This window comes from Pipra filicauda, unplaced genomic scaffold (genome assembly GCF_003945595.2).
Source record: "Pipra filicauda isolate LSUMZ 115617 unplaced genomic scaffold, ASM394559v2 scaffold33_size4404698_pilon, whole genome shotgun sequence".
In the NCBI taxonomy this organism is placed as follows: domain Eukaryota; kingdom Metazoa; phylum Chordata; class Aves; order Passeriformes; family Pipridae; genus Pipra; species Pipra filicauda.
The window spans coordinates 2,522,789-2,540,431 of NW_024104465.1; the positions used below are offsets into that span (position 1 = coordinate 2,522,789).

The window sequence follows — 17,643 nt, forward strand, 5'->3', positions numbered from 1 at the left end:
ATTCAGCACAAAGGTCCCCTGTGATATTTTTGCTCAACTTGGAAGACTCTTCCACCTAATTAGGAGAGCGACAAACCAGACCTGCTAAAGCACTTCTGTATCCAGAAGGCCATTTTTATGTCTTGAGAACAAGGCTGCTTTTGCTGTGTCACAGATGCCAGTTTGTGGCACACCAGCGTTTTTCTTTGGCTTAACAAGGTTGGTGCCTCGGTAAGAGGCCCCTCACAATCTTGTTTTCTCACTTGCATTTTGCTTAATGTTGCAGTTCAGTTTTAGGTCATTAGATCTTGCTAAACACATACCAACAAAAATTAAGCTATCAGGGAATTATTGCAGCTATGTCATTTAGGAAAGAACATCCCTCTCCGTATCACAGTACAGGATGTACTGATCAATGTGTTCTACCTGTCTCGGTCACACCTGCACGGGGGGCACGTGGAGGGGAGGTGGGAGGTGACAGTGACAGCCTGGCCATAGCAGAATGGGCTCTGCATCCTCACTGACTGCCTGCCTTGCACCCTGAGCACACGTGGGGAGGATCCCACAGGCATCCACAAACACTGCTGGTTCCTCTCCACGCTGTATTACTGCAGCTTCGGGAACAAAAATAAATGCCAGAAATGTCACCAGCCTAGAACACAACAATGCACAAGGAAGCAGATAAAATGACTCACAGGTCTCCTCTGCAGTGCTGTTTGCAGCCTAAATATTTTCAGGGCAGAAGGCTGCAGAAGAAGGCTGCAGAACTTTGAATCTGGAATTATCTCAGTCTCCAGCAAAATCCTGCCTTTTAACACTTCTTGGCTTTTCACAAAAATCAGATTACAAGTAACAAGTCCTGGGCATTCAGTCCTGGTCATCCTGCATGCATTATTCCAGGAGGAAATACAGAGGCTGACATTGTCCTTCCCTTGCAAAGCTTTCTCTGTGGGCAGGTGGATGCAATCGGGTTTTAACCTTTGCTTTCTTACGTGACAATTTTGTAACCTATTTATATCGAACTGCCGGATTTCTTGGCTGCCTCTCTGCCTAGACTTCACTCAAAGAGGGAAGGAACATCCTGTATCATTCTCCAAGAGGCTCAGTGGGCACAGATGTAAACAGATTGGCCAATGCAGGCACAAGGCAATGCTGAAAATAGGGCAATAAAGTTAAGACTATCAAGACCTGTCCTAGTGCATTACCGTGGACCTTACTGGAAGCCAAGAGCAGACTGCACCACCAGCCTTTGCAGTTGCTTCACACGAGGCAATATTCCCAGAGGAATTTTTCTTCAAAGGCATCCAGACAGCACCATCTAGTCAACAAACATTGCATGCAAACAAACACTGGGGTTGCACAGAAATTCTCAGAGACATCTGGGGCTCAAATCTAGGGCAAACAGGTCAGATTTTAGTACCCACATAACTTGAACTCAGTTAGAACTGGTGAAATGAATACACTGATGAGAGTGTCCTGAAGAAAAGCAGTGAAGTAAAACTGAAGGAAGATAACTAAACTGTGTAATTCTTCCCAACTGCCCTTACATGTTTGATCTGAAATGATAAAACTCTTTTGGGCAGTGGCTCCTATTGCAGGGCTGCCAGCACTTGACATACACATCCCAAGCTGTACTGTTTTCTTCCCACACTGCAGGGTTAATGCCTGCACGGCCCTGGTGGCACACTCCACACCCCTGCTGCCCCCACTGACCCTGGCAGGCTGAGAGACACACAGGGCTGGGCAAAGGCTGCTTCTTCCAAGTGACAGAAATGCAGCAGCTCTTCAGAGCCTTGACCTGTGGGCAGAGCTCCCCCCGGCACATTAACAGAGAGCAGACTGACAGTTAATGTGGAGGGGAAAGGAGGGTCACTGAGAATGAAGATGCCAAGGAGGCCTATTGTTTTCCACAAAATATCCCTTTTCTCGAAGGTTCTGCCTCACCAACAGCAGTCACAGTCCAGCTAGATGTTATAGTGGAGGCAGGGCTCCACAGTCACTGTATTTAGAAAACCCTGCCTGGCATTCAGGGATCTTCCTGATTTGGCAGCCTGTTTATTCTGGGGGCACCTCCCTGCTTGCTTTCAACTGAGCCTTCCCAAGCCTTCAGTTCTGGCCCCAATGGAGTTGTTCTTCATATTTTCCCGTTTCGGGAATACGTAATAAATTTATTTGGAAGGAAGCAAACCCTCCTACCAAAACAAAATGAAAATTACAGAACTGCCTCCTAAAGCCAAACCTCTTTTCAGAAGCAGGGAGAGGGACAGGCAGAAACGTGGGGTCCTTCATTCCAACAGCACCTGCTCTGCCTGGTTTTACGTACTCGGATGAGCATCCTTTCCCCCCCCTTCCCTCTCTCATTCCCCAGAAAGGCAGGGACTGCACTGCAAGCAAGGAGGTCCTTGAGAAAACACAAAAGGGTTGAAATGCCTGACCAGCTATAAACAAACAGCTGTGTGTGAAATACTCTTAAGACTCAGAAACTGATTCTCCATGCAAGCAGAGCATGGAAGCAATTTATATTCCTAGCAGAGATCCAGAATCCACCACACTGCTCCATTCTCTACCATCTCCCACTGTGCTCTCTGCATTATTTTGATTTTTCTATATGCAACAATCAAGTGCAAGATGGAAGAGCTCTCAATTCCCATTTGTTGAAGAACTCTCAGCAAAAAGGCAGCAAAACAAAGTTACTGGAATTTAAAAAAAAAAACAACAAAACCCATCAGTCTCTCTACTGATTTTCCCTTTTCAGAGCTTTTTTAATAAATAACCCTTCTGAAACTCTGCTTTACCATATTAAACAAAACTAACCTCTATTACAAAAAAAAAAAAAAAAGAATTCAGAAGCCAAGTTCCTCCCTCATGTACAGATAAGAACCTAACTGGAGGTCAGGACATTCACAAGATCTCTACCATCACCAAATTTGGGACCACACAGGAATATTACAAACTCTGTTTAAGTTTTCAAGACGGTTCATATATTTTTTTGCCTTACTCCTGTGTCACCTGCCTTGTTCATGCCTACATCCAGTTACTGATATTCCTGCTAATACCAAGCACTATGGCAAGATTACTTTCCAAGTAACATCTTGAATTATTTTATCATCGCAAATAAAATTTTTGCAAAAATGAATGCTTGCTTGCATTCCTCTTTCAGGATCTAAGAGACTCTACTCAAGAATTATGTAGAAATGTAATACTCTGTTTTTATTCTCAGAAAACAAAACCCACCAGCTTATTTCCATATTGGCACAAATTTAACAGAGTAGGTCCAGCATTTTAACAGATATTATGGGGGAAAAGTGACAATGAAGTTGTAATAAAAAAAATTTCGGAGATAAATGCAAAAACTCTTCATTAACAATAAGCACCTTTTATTGACCATCTTACCATTTAACACTCATTTCTTCCAATCTCCTAAATTGCTGAACTACAGTCCAGTTTAGCATTTAAATAAAAGATAATGCAATTTGACTTGTACAAAAAGTGTTATACCTGGGTGGCACAGAATTAAAGTTCTTTTTTAAAAAGCGACAGACACAAATAATCACCACCTATGATTTGAAAATTAAGTCCTACGTATTTCAAAGTAAAAATTAACACATATCCTCCATATGATGTTATGCTTGTAAAAATGCCTACAAAAATCTGTTTATTCAGAAGGCAGAGTGGGTGGAAAGTATTTCCTATTTTACCATTTAACAAATGATATCACAAAAGCTACAAGGTAGCAAAATACTTCAGATGACTTTCACAGACTAAAAGAACCCCTGACACCATCGTGTCCCAAGGATTTCTGTGGGTCAATCCAGCTCAGCACAAAGGCAGATCCTTGGAGTTCAGACTGAAGTTCAGCTACACATCATTTGTTACAATATTTAATTCAATGCTCAGGAAATTTAAAAATCAAATACACCTGGAAATCTAGTCCTCAGATACTGGTTATTCTCATTTGTGCTCCTTGCTGCTTTTAAGAGTCTAATGTCTGTGTTATGAAGTTATGTTAGTTCCAGGTGTTTAAAATCTCTTCAAAATTGAGCAGCAAACTTTTTGAGGAGCAAGAAAATTGCCTTTTATAAAGAACACTTAAAATATTTTTTGCCATTTTCTTACGACCTTATTAAACTTCTACTCAAGCCAATAAAAATAACCAGAACTATTTTGCTGCAAGAACACCAGTTTATATGCCAACATGAATATACAGGCAAAATCATTTATTTTATCGAGTTAGCATGTGAGTGCAAATTAAATCTCTTCTGAAATTCCTAGACCCCACACAGTTTAAGTTTTTCAGCAGTATCCAAGAAGAAATAAAACTCCATCTCAGGGAACAGTAAGAAAAGCTACTGAAGTAAATCCTTCATTACACATGCAAAGTGGCATTTCCTGGAAAGGCAAAATCCATGTGGTTATTTTCCTTTAAATTTCCTTTTCCTGCAGGATGGAAAGTTATTCCAAGAGAAAAAAAAAACCATCACTATTACAAAATAGTGTTGTCTCCTCATGTCAGGTCCACTGAAGTTCATTATCAGCATAAAGCATCTATATGGAAGCAGAGGAAGGGAATTCAGTTTGTAGCAGACATTCCTTAGACATTCCTTTATACATGCACAATCTTTTCCCCCCTGCAATAATTTCTCCAATGTGGAAAATAATCCTTTAAAACAAGGCCATTAAAACAAGACAAAAATAATAAATAGAGCAGGAAAACCTAAGCAAAGGCAGGAATATGTTACTGAGGCAGTGATGACATTGTTAGAAGAGATGAGGAGTTAGACCTCTGTGTAAATTCCACAGGGCTGAGATCCTGGGATTCTAGTCTGCTTGGATCACAACATTCTCAAAGCAGAAATAGGGATTTATTTTCTATTCCACTTCCCTACCTGTGTTTTCAAAGGCATCAGAGATATCCGGGATGCAGTGAACATTCCATAAGGCCAATACAACTAAACATCTGAACAAAACCAGGTATAATCAAAATTTCAATCTTCTTTCACTGAGATACTTAATATTTTGAATACTAACAACTGTATAATTTACCAAATAAATGTATCAATAAATGTATGTCTCTCTTGAGACATCAAATCATATAATTAATAAATATTCTAACAGACTAAGAGAATTAATCATGGTATACACACAAAAAGATTATATATTAATAAGGTATTTAATGGTTCTAAATGAGCATTAATGATACAAACTGAAAATTAAAAAGCAATTAAAAGTACTCAATAGCTCTTGAAGTTTTATGTCCCTGAAAACCAGATTTTTATTTAGGGACTGAAATCAATGACATGAGTAACAAATGGAAACAGAGGCTCACCTCAAATCTAATTCACAACTCAACCCTGCTAGTAATGCCACAAGTAGTATTTTTTCCATAATACAATGTTTAATAAGTGTAGCTTTTTTGTGATTTATTTTCCTACAAGTGAACTTCCAGAAGACACAGTAAAACAACAAAAGGGTGGGAATGCCATGTCTGTGAAGGACACGAGCTTGACAGCTTCAAACACCAAGGTCTTCCTTTAATTCATAACATAATGTGGCACTAGCTCAAAAAAAAAATGAACCTGTCTCCTCCCAGCCACACGTTGTCACTCGTGACTGTTCCAACACTGACACAGGTCCCTGGGCCTCTCCAAACCACAGCTGACTCATTTTCAAGACAGGCAGCAGGTTCTCATTGTTATGTCTTCAGGCTGGAGCAGAATTGTGATTATTTTGCTCTACAGGGATACTTATAAAAGAACAAAACAAAGTGAAAGGCTCAACTTCTATTTGGAGGACTCAAAAATGTTTCTGAGCTTTTCTTCATTTGCAGGAGTTTTATCCTACCTGCTAAGCCAAGGCAGATGGACGTGAACCCACGTGGAGTTTAACAGTCACATGGCCCAGCAAAACAGAGCATCTGCTCCATCCCTAATAACATTTGAAATCAATGTTAAACAATCTTCTGTGATCTCTTTGTGCAGTTTATCAGATCAACTCTCCATTCCTAAAATGGAAGCTATTTTTTCAAATAGCCACCTAAATGAATAAGCTGAGAAAGAGCAGAAAATAAAAAAGCAGATGGTGACAATTTCTGCAAAAGTATATTTAAAAACATGTACAATTAAGTCCTGATTTTGTTACCCAAACTCTTTGGGTCACTGTCAATCAACATTTCTTGCAGACCACGATATCCTTAGAGATCTTTACTGGAAAGACTGTAAAGGCAATTAGTATTTAGTGACCAAACATAAAAAACACAGTTCATGGGTTCACCATTTGGCAAAAGTCATCTTAGGAAGGGGAACACGCACAGGATATTATCATGATTGCATGACACCCTTGATATTTTACAACTTCCACAGAACAGTCCATTCCTTAAGCTCCAGAAATGCCACAACAGTCACTTTAAATTATTTTCACAGCTGGAAATCAGCGTTTTTTCATAATTTAACATAGCTGTAGGTAAACAGAATTAGCAACATGTGTTCTGAACAAAGCAGCACATTCTGTTCCCCCTGCCCCCTCCCCAAAACAGAGGCAAAAAATGCAGTTCCTTTTCTCACCACAGCTCCCAGGCCAAGGACACTGAAGCTTTGTGGCCTGCGAATTCCTCCATGCACACGACACAGTTACACAACTGAGCAGGGCATCCTGACCCCGTGCTGAGACTTTACTCCACATGCACTATTCCCATGGACACTAAGAAGAAATTTCATGTATTGTGCTGAATTAAGCCTATGGAATTTTATGGACAACAAAACCAATAACGTATCAGAAAAAAAGGAGAAACAGATACTATCCAAGATTTTTTAAGAGATGGGTTGAAATGAGACATCCAGGATGATCTGACGCTGGACAAAAAGAATTCTAAAAATCCTTTAAAGTTGTCGGACTCTTTTATCAGTGTTTTTAATATTGATGTCCAGTGTCTCTACTTTCCTTGTGAGCCGATCCAGCATATCATCCTGCTCCTCGATTTCCGTCTGCAGACCAAGGGCCAGGTTTTTCAGACGACTCAGCCCAGAAGACATCTCATCTGTCAAGGGAGAGAGGGACCATAGGGAACCACAGTGCTGTAACACACACTGCTCAGATGGACACTGCCAGGATCCCCCCTCCTCCCGGGTTAGGAAATGTCAGGTACAACTTCTCAGCTCTGAGTGTTCCTCTGCAGTAGTGGAAGCACTGCTCTGTCCATAGTTGTACTGCTTTACTACCAGAAGTGATCACTTCCTTCTTTCTTCCACTACAAGTTAACTTCAAATGCTTAACACCAAACTGGACCTTTATCAAATGACATACCCTGTAACGTAATTTTTATTTTTTAAATGTATTTTACAGAAAAATCAGATGCATCTTTTCTCGGCTCAGCATACACAATCTGCTCACTACCTCAATTGTTTTTCCTTAAACTTCATGTAGAAGTATCATCAATACTTCTTAAATCTTCAGTGTTATTTATCATAGATGAAAACCTCCCATTTCCAGATTTTCTAATTTGGCTACAAGGCGACTATTTTATTGCATGATTGATTGGTATAAATGCTTCTGAAGCAAGTAAGTTTTCCACAGCTTGTGAGTAGAACAATGTGTTGCCACTAAACTCTTCTGCCTATTTCTTTGATCCATTCCTTTCTGATTTCTTTCCAATCTCTTTTTTCTAGGTCAGCTACAGAGAGACACGTGTAAGCAAAGAGGCACTTTGTCTATATGTTACAGAACAAAGGAAGGCAAAGTCAGCTGAACAGCTTCGGGAAGCAATAAAAGGAATGCGGCAAATTCACAAATTAAATATTTAGTGCCTTTCAATTCTTCTATTTTTGGCAAAACATGTTCATTTCAAAAGCTGTGCAGAGTTCTAAATTATTTGGGTCCAAGCTGATGTGCAATTTAATATCTGAGTTGAACTGTCAGCTAAGTTGAATGCACTTTTCCATGAGAGGTAAGCTCTGGAAAAAGCAGCAGTATGGCATCCCGACTATACCAGTGTGATCCTATCTGAAGCAGTATTTTCCTGTTGATGCTACAAGAACCTGCTTTGTAAGATTTTTCAGAATGGATGGATAAGACTGTTTGCCCCAGTGATACTCCAGTCAACGGACAGGACGATTCAAAGAAACGTTTTCCCACCCTGAGTGCCAGTGCTGTGGGACACTTCAGCACCATTTCACATCCAAACGACAGAGACCTGCTGGCGAGTTCACACTTGGTACGAGTGGCTGTCTCATTGTCAGAGTATGATCTAAGAGGACTCATGTTTTTGGTGTGGGTTTTTTTTTTCCCCAGGTTGTTCAAGGACAGCTCCAAAACTCCTCAAGCACAAGCATGTGGCAGAAGAGTTGAAGTACTGATGCCAGTAGTGTATCACTCCCCAGCAGGTTTATATTATCCCAGACATCCTAGCTGGTTTGTTTCTAGCTGGTTGCACTTCAAATGCATTTCTAACTCAGATTTGTTACTAATTTTTGGGAGGAGATGACCCACAGACATCCCCTAGCATTCTACATTCAAATAATTTATGTTTCAATCAAACTTTGGATTCTGCCATGTAGACAGTTTAGAAATGCAGAATACAAGCAAATGATTTTTTTATTTATCATCAAATTTCACATATTAACTAAACCAAAAAGTCTTTGTTGGTATTATATAACTTAGTAATTTTATCTGGCTTAAGAATCAAGAACTGACAACTGTATCACATCAAACAGCTTCAGTTTTCTCACTCACCTAAGTTGGTATCAATTTTCTGGTGGTAAGCTCGTAGCTGTTGGTTCTTAGGGTAGGAATCATCCCTTTGCACTGAAGAAACTAAATCTGCTTTGCTGAAATCACTGTCTGTTAAGGGTGTAGAATACAGAATGTTATATAATAAAAAAGCTAGTAAAAAGAAGCTTTACAGTTTTAGGAAGGCTGTTAAAAATTAGCCCGAACACAGCTGCCAGGTAACCCCATCACAGGGGTATCAGCAGCAGTCCAACACCGCTGTCTACAGGGCACCTCTCAGGATGAACAGTGAAGCTACAGTTCTTCTTTTTGGCTGCCTTTTTTTTTTAGTTCTAGTAGGTAGCTGAGAGAATCAAAGGAAAAACCCAGTCTCCCAACTCACATCCAGGTGGGACAAAGAGGTGGGACGGTCTCTGTACCCGCAGGGAGCCGTCCCAGGCGAGGCCCCCGAGGCTGCTCTGCCCTCCCCTGGACAGAGCTCGGCATTACACGGAGTGGAGCGGAGACATATCCCAAAAGCATTTCTCTCTTTACTCACGCAGCTACAACTGTGGATATCCTGCTGCTTTCCCACTCCTACCGCGCTAATTAACCGAACATCCCTCGCAAAAGGAACGCTTCCTTGGCACGTAAAAGCCATCACAGAAGTTAAGGCACTGTGGGAAGGGGGAATGAGGCCAAACCCCAAACGCTGCCTTGTGAGAATCACAAGGCAAGGCTGCCTGCACATTGTGTGCATTTTTGGCTACAGTCTCCTCTACGTGAATATAAGCACCGAAAGCTCTTAAAGTCTTTACTAGCTATAGAATAAATTCCCCACTGGAAGGGCTAAATAAAATCTGTATCCAAATTAAAAAAAATAGCACATCTGCAGCATGGGTATAAAGGGCTTTAGGGGAAACAATTCCCTAGGATTCAAAGCCATGAAGGCTGGGATACAAATCTCCAGATGTTGGGCAGCAATGTAAGTCAGCAGCTGGGCAGGCTGAAGGGTCTCTGCCTTCATCACTCTGCAAGCTTGCTCCACGTGGATGACAGGCAATCAGTGTAAAATAAAGTTAACAAACCTGAATTATCTAGCTTCCTTAAATTTGGATGGCTTTCCTGGTATTTTGACTCTTGTTCTTTACTAGACATCATTGCTTCTTTTAACCTAGTGAAAAAAGGGAAGAAAGAGAAAATATTGGTATGGACCACAGGCCTCATTCTGAGTCTGTTAAACAAGAAAAGATATCAAATTTACACAAGAAGAGCAAGTTTGTTAGACCTGATACAAAATGTTCCTTTAAAAGGAACTATTAACCATCAGCATTTATGTTCACTGAAAGCAGAACTGGTCACTTTTGTGCTCAAAATAGCAAACGGAAACATTGCTATCAAAACCAAAACTGCATCTTCTTGATGTTGTCTTGAAGGCAACATATTCCCTTCCTTTAGTGGAGGATGGAGGGGCAAAGGAGGGAGGAAATCAGTGTATTCAGCATTATCAGGCTTTACAGAAGTTTCTCAGGTGAAGAGAAACAAATACTGTAAGACACAGTAACTTCACAGGAATTCATTTTTATTTACAGCTTTAATAGAAGCAAGAGAAGCACACAGTATTTAACTGGGAGCACATCAATGCTACAATTTAAGATTTCCTGGTAAGACTGAAGTAAGCACCATAATTCAGAAGACTGAAGAATTACTTGTGTAATTTTGTGGATTGATTTGCCACAAAGTTATTCTTACCACCACAAATAAAAATAGAAGTACAAATATTTTTTATAGGTGTTAAAGGAAACAGGGAGCTAGAAACCATCTCAAGACTTTGCTTGACAAAATCCACAGATCTTTTAAGCTGTGATTTCCTGGTGACATTTCAGAGATGCTGTGGGAGACAAGTCCCAAGTCAAACATTTCTTTTACTTACCTGCTGTTAGCATAATAGTCAGGGGCTCCATTCTGCTCTGGCTTGCTCTCTGGAGGTTTGGCTCTGAAGTAGTTTACCAAGCCCCCCCAAACACTCTTAATGCTGTTTATGTGCCTCTGACTTGTCTTCAAGTCCTGGTCCATTTTATCCACCATCTGCTCCGTGCGCTTCAGGGCCTCTCCCTGCCGGACGAGCTCCTGACAGGCATCGACAGGGAAAGAGCAGCTCGTGAAGCCAAGACAAACTGACACATCAAACGTTCTAACAGACACTCTGAAGAAAAATAACAGAGTTCCTTCATCTGTGTGGGTTATTTCTAAAGGCAAACGGCTTTTTCACTCGCTCCTCTTCCCCCAGGGCATTTCAATCAAGAGTTGCTGCTCAGCCATGGCATTAACCAGCTATAAAATCCCCGTTCCTGTGCCACGCCAGATTCCTGATGCCTGCTACAAACAGCATCCAGGAGTTTTCTGTGCTGCCCTTTTGTGGGGTTGACATTTGCATCTCCTGCTGACAGAACAAGCATAGCACCACGTGGGTGATGTGGTGGAAGCCCAAAGGTTTATGGCAGGGAGATGAGCAAGCACAACGATTCCTAGCTGTGAATGGCACCTGCATTGGGAAGAGATTCTATTTTCACCTTAGTGGGATGTTCCTGATAATTTAGAAACAGAATAACCAGAGGAAATAAACACAAATAGAATTTCTTCAGACTGCAGGAATATTTTAGTTAATGTTAATAGTGCAGGATTTAGGAATTTTTATATATGGAAGTACATTATTTTCTAATTCAGCAGCACAAACACTATTCCAAAGTAATTCAAAGATTTATTCTGGCAGGAAAGTTGCCTGCAGCTACCAGCTGTACAAAACAAAGAACTTGGTGTTCATATTCTGGCTAAACTGTGGGAAATTCTAGTTGAATGTTCTTTTTTCTTTCCCCCCCCCTCAATAAAGCACCAAACACACAGAACTCAAGTTTCACCACAGGCCTCGTGTCAAGCCTAAACTCTTCATTCCTCCCTTGTGCTTTTCTGGACAAACAAGTCCAAAAGTTCACAGCAGTCCCACCGAGAACCCCCTGAGCACAAGCACCTTGTGCAGCTTGGGGCTGCCTGGCGGTAATTTGGGCAATAACACCCAAGGAACATCCCATTAGCAGGTGACACAATGGCCAAGAGCTTTATGAGCGACGTCCCCGAGCACGAACTGCTCTGAAACAGGGCCCGAGGAATGAAGGAAATGATTAATCGGGGTGAAGCCAAGCACATCACAAACAACTGACAGGGCAGGCCCTGCACCCAACCGAGAGAACTGCTGGAAACCTTTCAGTCAGACAAAACGAGGCTTAAATGCCACGCAATAAAACTCAGTAAGAATTGTTAAAAGCAGCTGAAGAAACGGTCGAGTCCCCGCCCCAGCGTTACACAGACAGGGTGGAACTGGGATTTTTCGCTCAAAACCCAAACCATCAGCCAGGAAACCAGCCGGCACTAACACAGGGTGGCTGCGGAACACTGACTAACCCTACAGAGGGACGTGTCCGGGGGAAAAGGGACAAGACCCCCCGTCCCGGAGGGCCGAGGGAGCCACGGGGCCCTGCGGGCGACGGCTCCGCTCCCGGCCCCGACCCACCTCGGAGGCGGCCACGCCGATGCGCTCGGACTCGTAGAGCAGCGAGAGGGAGCGGGCGGTGCTGTCGGCCGAGGCGGCGGAGCGGCGCAGCACCTCCTGCTGCAGGTACCGCTGCCGGTCCGCCTCGACCGCCCCGCCGGGACCCACCGCTGCCGCCGCGTCCTCCTCATCGTCCTCCGCGAACGGGTTGTAGCTCCTCGGGACGGCCGACATGGCGCAGCCGACCGCGGGGAGCGCTCGGGAAGCCCCTGACCCTGGGGAAACCCTCACGGAGCCGCCGCCTCGGGCCGCTCCGCTCCTTCCGCCTGCGCGCGTCGGGCGGAACCACCGCGTGCCCCCCCTCGTGGGCGGGGCGATCGCGCCGCAGCGCTGGTGGGGGACAGGCGGTGCTGGACGGGACCATCGCGGCCGCGGGGGGGGGTAGGAGGGGCTGCGCTGAGCGCGCCCGTTTGCAGAGCGGGGCGGGCAGGGAGGGCGGGCACCGGGCGGTAGTGAAGCCGCTGCGGGTGCCGCCATGTTGGCGGTGTGATTGGTGCTTCGTGATCCCGCCGAGGCGGTGCTCTCGCGGGAGGGGGCGGCGCGCGCTGCCCGGCGGGGCTCCCGCACAACATGGCGGCCGCGGCGGTGGCGGCTGCGGCGGCCGCTGCGGCCACGGCAGCCACGGCCACGGCGGCCACGGCGGCGGCGGCCGGGACCGGCACCGGGACCGCCACGGCCGGGGCCGCCGCGGCGCCCTCCGCCGGACGCGGAGGCGGCGCGGCCACCGCACGCGGCTTCTACTTCAACACCGTGCTGTCGCTGGCGCGCTCGCTGGCGGTGCAGAACCCGGCTCCGCTGGAGAAGGTGAGGGGCGTCTGTGAGGGGAGTGTCGTGTGTGTGTATGGGGGGGGGCTGCGGCTGTGAGGGCGGCGGGGGTTTCACGCGCGGGGGCTGCGGGAGTGCCGCGTGGGAGTATCACGTGTGGGCCTGCGGGGCTGTCACGCGTGGAAGCCGCGTGTGTGTGTGTGTGTGTGGGGAATGTCGGAGAGTCGTCATGCGAGAGGGGGGTCGTGTTTTTGTGTTTGCACGTCACGCGAGGGGCCGGCGGGGAAGGGTCGGCCCCGTGCGGGGCCCTTCTGTGCAGAGTGTTTGTGCGGGGCGGGCTGTGGGGACCCGCGTGGCCCGTGGGCAGCGGGTCGGAGCAGCGGCGAGTGATGCTCCGGGGTGGTGCCGCTCCCCTCGGGCGGGGCTGTCTGTGGTTCTGGGAATGGGATCTGTCCCGCCGTGGGTGCTCCTGTGGGCCATCCTGACCCAAAAACGCTGTCAGCGCAGCCCCCCCGTGTCCTCGCAAGGAACGCGGGTCCTCAGCGGCTGCGCCTCCCCCGGGTCTGTGGAACAGGGTCTTGTGGGCGTAATTAGTCTCAGCTTAATTAGGACTGGTTGCTTTGCTCCGGGTGTCCTGTTAAATCCAGGTGACGGGTAGGACCTGCCTGGGTGAGATAAAGCTCCGCTGAAGGTAAAGCCAGCCGGGGGATGTGTGTGAGTGCACCGCTGCCCTGGGCAGGTGTGTGTTGTGCTGGGGGAGGAGGGATGGACACGCTGGTGTTTGGGGAGTTGGCTGCCCCGAGCCAGAAGTGACAGAACGTCTGAATTGCCTCATGCAATAATCATGACTAAATAGCTGAAAAGCACGGCTCTGTGCTGATGAAAACTCTGGTGCTTGTTCCTGGCCAGCTGTTGCCGCCTTCGGTTCTTACTTCGTGTTCTGGAAATGTGCCATTGGTGTGACAGCCAACGGTGAATAATTTTTGTAAGCCTTGCTGTTGGTTCACTAATATCCAGGGATTTATTTATTTAATTTTTTATTTATTAGTTTGACAGATTACAGTAGAAGTTAAATGATATTAACAGTTCATATCTATCTAAAATTACTCACTCATGTTATTACAGGTATAACCTGACGTGGAACACATGCAGCAGCAGTCATTTTCCAAAGTTCATATGTCCTCTCCAGCATTTTATGTTGAGCAAGAGGCTTGTTTGTGTTGTTGTCTTACTAGTCTTGTAATTATGAGATCTGGCAGTTGAAGGACCAGAATCCTAAATTCCACTGCGTGTCCAGTAGCTTCTTGTAATCCTCCAGGGAAACTTTTCTTGGTTTAGAAATGTCAAGGTGGGGTGTTCAAAGAGTTATCTAAATAGGAAATGATTTGACATTCAAACATAGGTGAGTCAGACATAGTTATTTATTATGACAGTCCTCTTTAGATAGTATTTATTAACATCAAGGAAATTCATGAAAAGACAACATGCTTGCTGCGTTTTCCATTTGTTAACAGTTCCATAGAAAAACAAAGTATTTGGAGGATTTGATGTATTCTTTAGATGTGTGTGTGCTGAGTATGGAGTTGAGTATTAGCTAAGCAGTGAGAAAATAATAGTTTTGAAAACTTAATCTGTAACCTGAAAGATTTGAGCCAGTCGTACTCATCTTGGTAGCAGTTAATGGTTCAGTGCTGTATATGAAGAATGCATTGGTGCAGCTGTAAACAAAGCTCCAGCCACCTGTTTTTTTGTTTACAGGAATTGAGTAAACGTGATAAATTTGCCTGCTGCACGTTTCTTGCACATCTAAAATGCCCAGTGAAGGAAGGCTTTGTCATACTTCAATGCTCTGATCAAGTGTTGAAGAAAGCCTTTAAATCAACCCATGTTGTGGTAGAAATGTTTGACTTCTGCTCAGGCTTTTCCTGTCTCTCTCTGGGTTCTGTCATTCACCACCCTTTCCCAACCCTTGAATGCTCTTGTTAAGGTTGATGACTAAAGGAGGGTAATGTGCCCATCTGTCTTCCAAAAGATGGAGAGACCACTGTGCACTTCAAACTTCAGATTGTTTTGACACTTTGTCTTGTTCCACTGTTCTTTCCCGCCGCTGTTTTTCAGGTACAGAAGCTGCTCTGTATGTGTCCAGTGGATTTCCATGGGATTTTCCAGTTGGATGAACGTCGCAGGGATGCTGTTATTGCTTTAGGAATCTTCCTAATTGAATCTGACCTGCAGGTATTTTCCCCACCTGGGCTAACTGTTTACCTTTGAAGATTAATTCAAGTTTAGTTGTTGAATGAATGAAAAGTTGATGTTTTTCTTCATAAAAATGAATTAAAATATCAGAGGTAAGAGATGAATGCAGGCAGGAGAGCACAAGGAAGGAAGGACAGCACTGAGGAGTGAGATAGAAGAATAAAAAAAGTAGTCATGGCACTGCCCCAACCAGACTGCTGGCGTGTTTTCTGGTCATCATACCTTAAGGAGAGAAAGGAAAGACTATTCAGAAGGATTTACTTAAACCATGTGTGTCATTGTGTGTTCTTCCCCACATGCTCCTGAATGACAGGGATGTTCCAATGCAGTCCTGAAGGTCAGGTTTGCAGCAGGCCCTTTCCTGCCTGGCACTGGCCAGGATAAACAGACAGACAGAGCACACAGGCTGCATTGTACATGAACATCCCTTCTGTGTCTGCCAGCCTGGGCAGGACAAGCTGGTTCTCTTCCCTGGAGCTCTGGGCGTCATATTGTTCCGTGCAGGGGAAAGGGAGGATATACCCAGTCCTAGGTCCAGAGTCATTAGACCTCACTTTAATATCTTCCACGTTGCTGGGGTTTGCTTCAGGCTGAATTGCCTCCTGTTGAGGGTCCATGTGCTATGGTACAGCTTGCCTGGTTATTATTGGGGTTGTTCTTTTTTTGGTTTTTTTTTGTTTTTTTTTCTAAGGCAGTATTTGTATTTCATAGCATTTTATGATGTTTCCAAAGCCAGCAGTCAGTATTAATTAATCCAACCCCATGAGGAAGGGAAGTGCTGTCCTTTGATTTGCAGGTGAGGGAGCTGGAGCATTACACAGGTGTGTGAAGTGACTTGTGTAAGGCCATGGGATGGGTCACATGAGGTGGGACTGGCACTCTGAATTTCTAGCTGCCTTCAAATTATTTTGGGGCCTTGCTGTCAGTTAATGAATTGTTTGTGGGTAGGTACGTTGTGGTTCTGGAGTATTTTTCTGCAACTTTTGCAGAGAATGAACTGTTGCCTGGAATGAAAGTCTTGGATTTAAGGCACTGAATTGGGTTACTTTTCGTTTGCCTGTGTTGAAATCAGTTTTGCAACATTCAAGAAGCCTGTGGAGTAATCACGAGAAGCGAGTTCTGTGTGTGTCAGTGGAGTCTTTCCATATATCTAAAACGTATTGAGATGATATGGTTCAGCTTTTCTTCTCCATTTTAAATAGAATATTTTCTTCTTTAGCACAAGGATAATGTGGTTCCGTACCTCCTCCGGCTTCTGAAGGGTCTTCCCAAAGTCCAGTGGATAGAAGAAAGCAATGCACGGAAAGGCAGAGGTGATGTTTGGGTTTTCTGATCTTTCTTTTGAAATGCCACCCAGGAAATAGCAACAGCAAAGGTTATTCAGGCCATGGTACAAGGGGAGGTGCTGGGTTTTTAGCTCCTGGCTTGACAGCCTTTAATACTCATTGTCTTTAAAAGCAAAGAGGAAGTTGAATAGCTCCCTGTTTTCCTGTTTGACCACTTCTCGGTAGATTGAACTTTCAAAATAGTTCTGTGTTCAATATATTTCGTATTAAATTGGAGAAGACTGTGTAGTGGTTAGAGCAGGAGAGTGGAATCTGAGATCTTTACACGCCAGGTTTAGCTTTGATGCTTAGTTGCTATTTCAGCCACTTCATTTCTTGCTCCCTTAATGTCTCTTAGAATTAATATAAGAACACTTTTATATAGTATTATATAATTCAACATTTTTTTTTAATTACTTGAAAGCCTGGGAAAGTTTTTAATTATTATGATTTTTATTTCAATGTTTCAGGCTGAAATTATGATGGTTAGAGTGCTTTTAAATTTTGTGTGCAACACTGTATTTTTCTACAGTTTATCTCAGAACTGCGTGACACGGGAGTCGCATACATATCTTCTTGTTTTGATATAATTTGTTCTTTCTGTCTTGGTTCTCTCTAACAAGTGGCTGATTTTTTCTGTCTGTCACTTTGCAGGTTTGCTTCCAGTGGCAGAAAACTTCAGCTTCTGCTTGGTGACGTTGTTATCCGACGTTGCTTACAGGGACGCCTCTCTCAGAGAGCAGGTGGGGTTGGTTTGTATGACCCAGTTCTCCAACGCCGCCATCCTGACAAGTGTCTGGAGGAGAGAGCAGCAGCTGCTTCCTGCCCTGCAGAGGGGCTGATTGCTTTAGCATCTGTACTGGGGCATTCATTTGCTTGTGTTAATTGTCAGGCATATGGAAGATATTCGTAAGTCTGCTGTTACTTCTGGGTGGCAGTTGCTGAGCCCAGTTAGGATTCCAGCTTTGGTGCTGGATCAGGACTGCTGCAGTTTCATTGTGCTGGTACACA

At 44.3% G+C, this 17,643-nt stretch overlaps 2 protein-coding genes across 3 annotated transcripts in view; one reads left to right on the forward strand and one right to left on the reverse strand.

The window, feature by feature from the left end:
* Positions 1-3,333: 3,333 nt before the first annotated feature.
* On the reverse strand, positions 3,334-12,551 carry SNAP29 (synaptosome associated protein 29). Its single transcript, XM_027714311.2, has 5 exons — positions 12,248-12,551; positions 10,613-10,809; positions 9,768-9,853; positions 8,704-8,811; positions 3,334-7,012 (listed from the first exon to the last, which is right to left on the reverse strand). Exons 1-5 carry the CDS (start codon positions 12,458-12,460, stop codon positions 6,855-6,857), a joined length of 762 nt encoding a protein of 253 aa, XP_027570112.1. The 5' UTR covers positions 12,461-12,551; the 3' UTR covers positions 3,334-6,854.
* Positions 12,552-12,856: 305 nt separating this feature from the next.
* The window catches only part of PI4KA (phosphatidylinositol 4-kinase alpha), a 58,346-nt gene continuing 53,559 nt past the window's right edge, over positions 12,857-17,643 (forward strand). The window contains exons 1-4 of one of the 2 annotated variants that reach the window (XM_027714109.2): positions 12,857-13,090; positions 15,170-15,286; positions 16,527-16,620; positions 17,287-17,375. In XM_027714109.2, the coding sequence (XP_027569910.1) occupies positions 12,857-13,090; positions 15,170-15,286; positions 16,527-16,620; positions 17,287-17,375 (534 nt within the window). The remainder of the gene's footprint in view (positions 13,091-15,169; positions 15,287-16,526; positions 16,621-17,286; positions 17,376-17,643) is intronic. The other variant, XM_027714110.2, reaches the window with a different exon arrangement.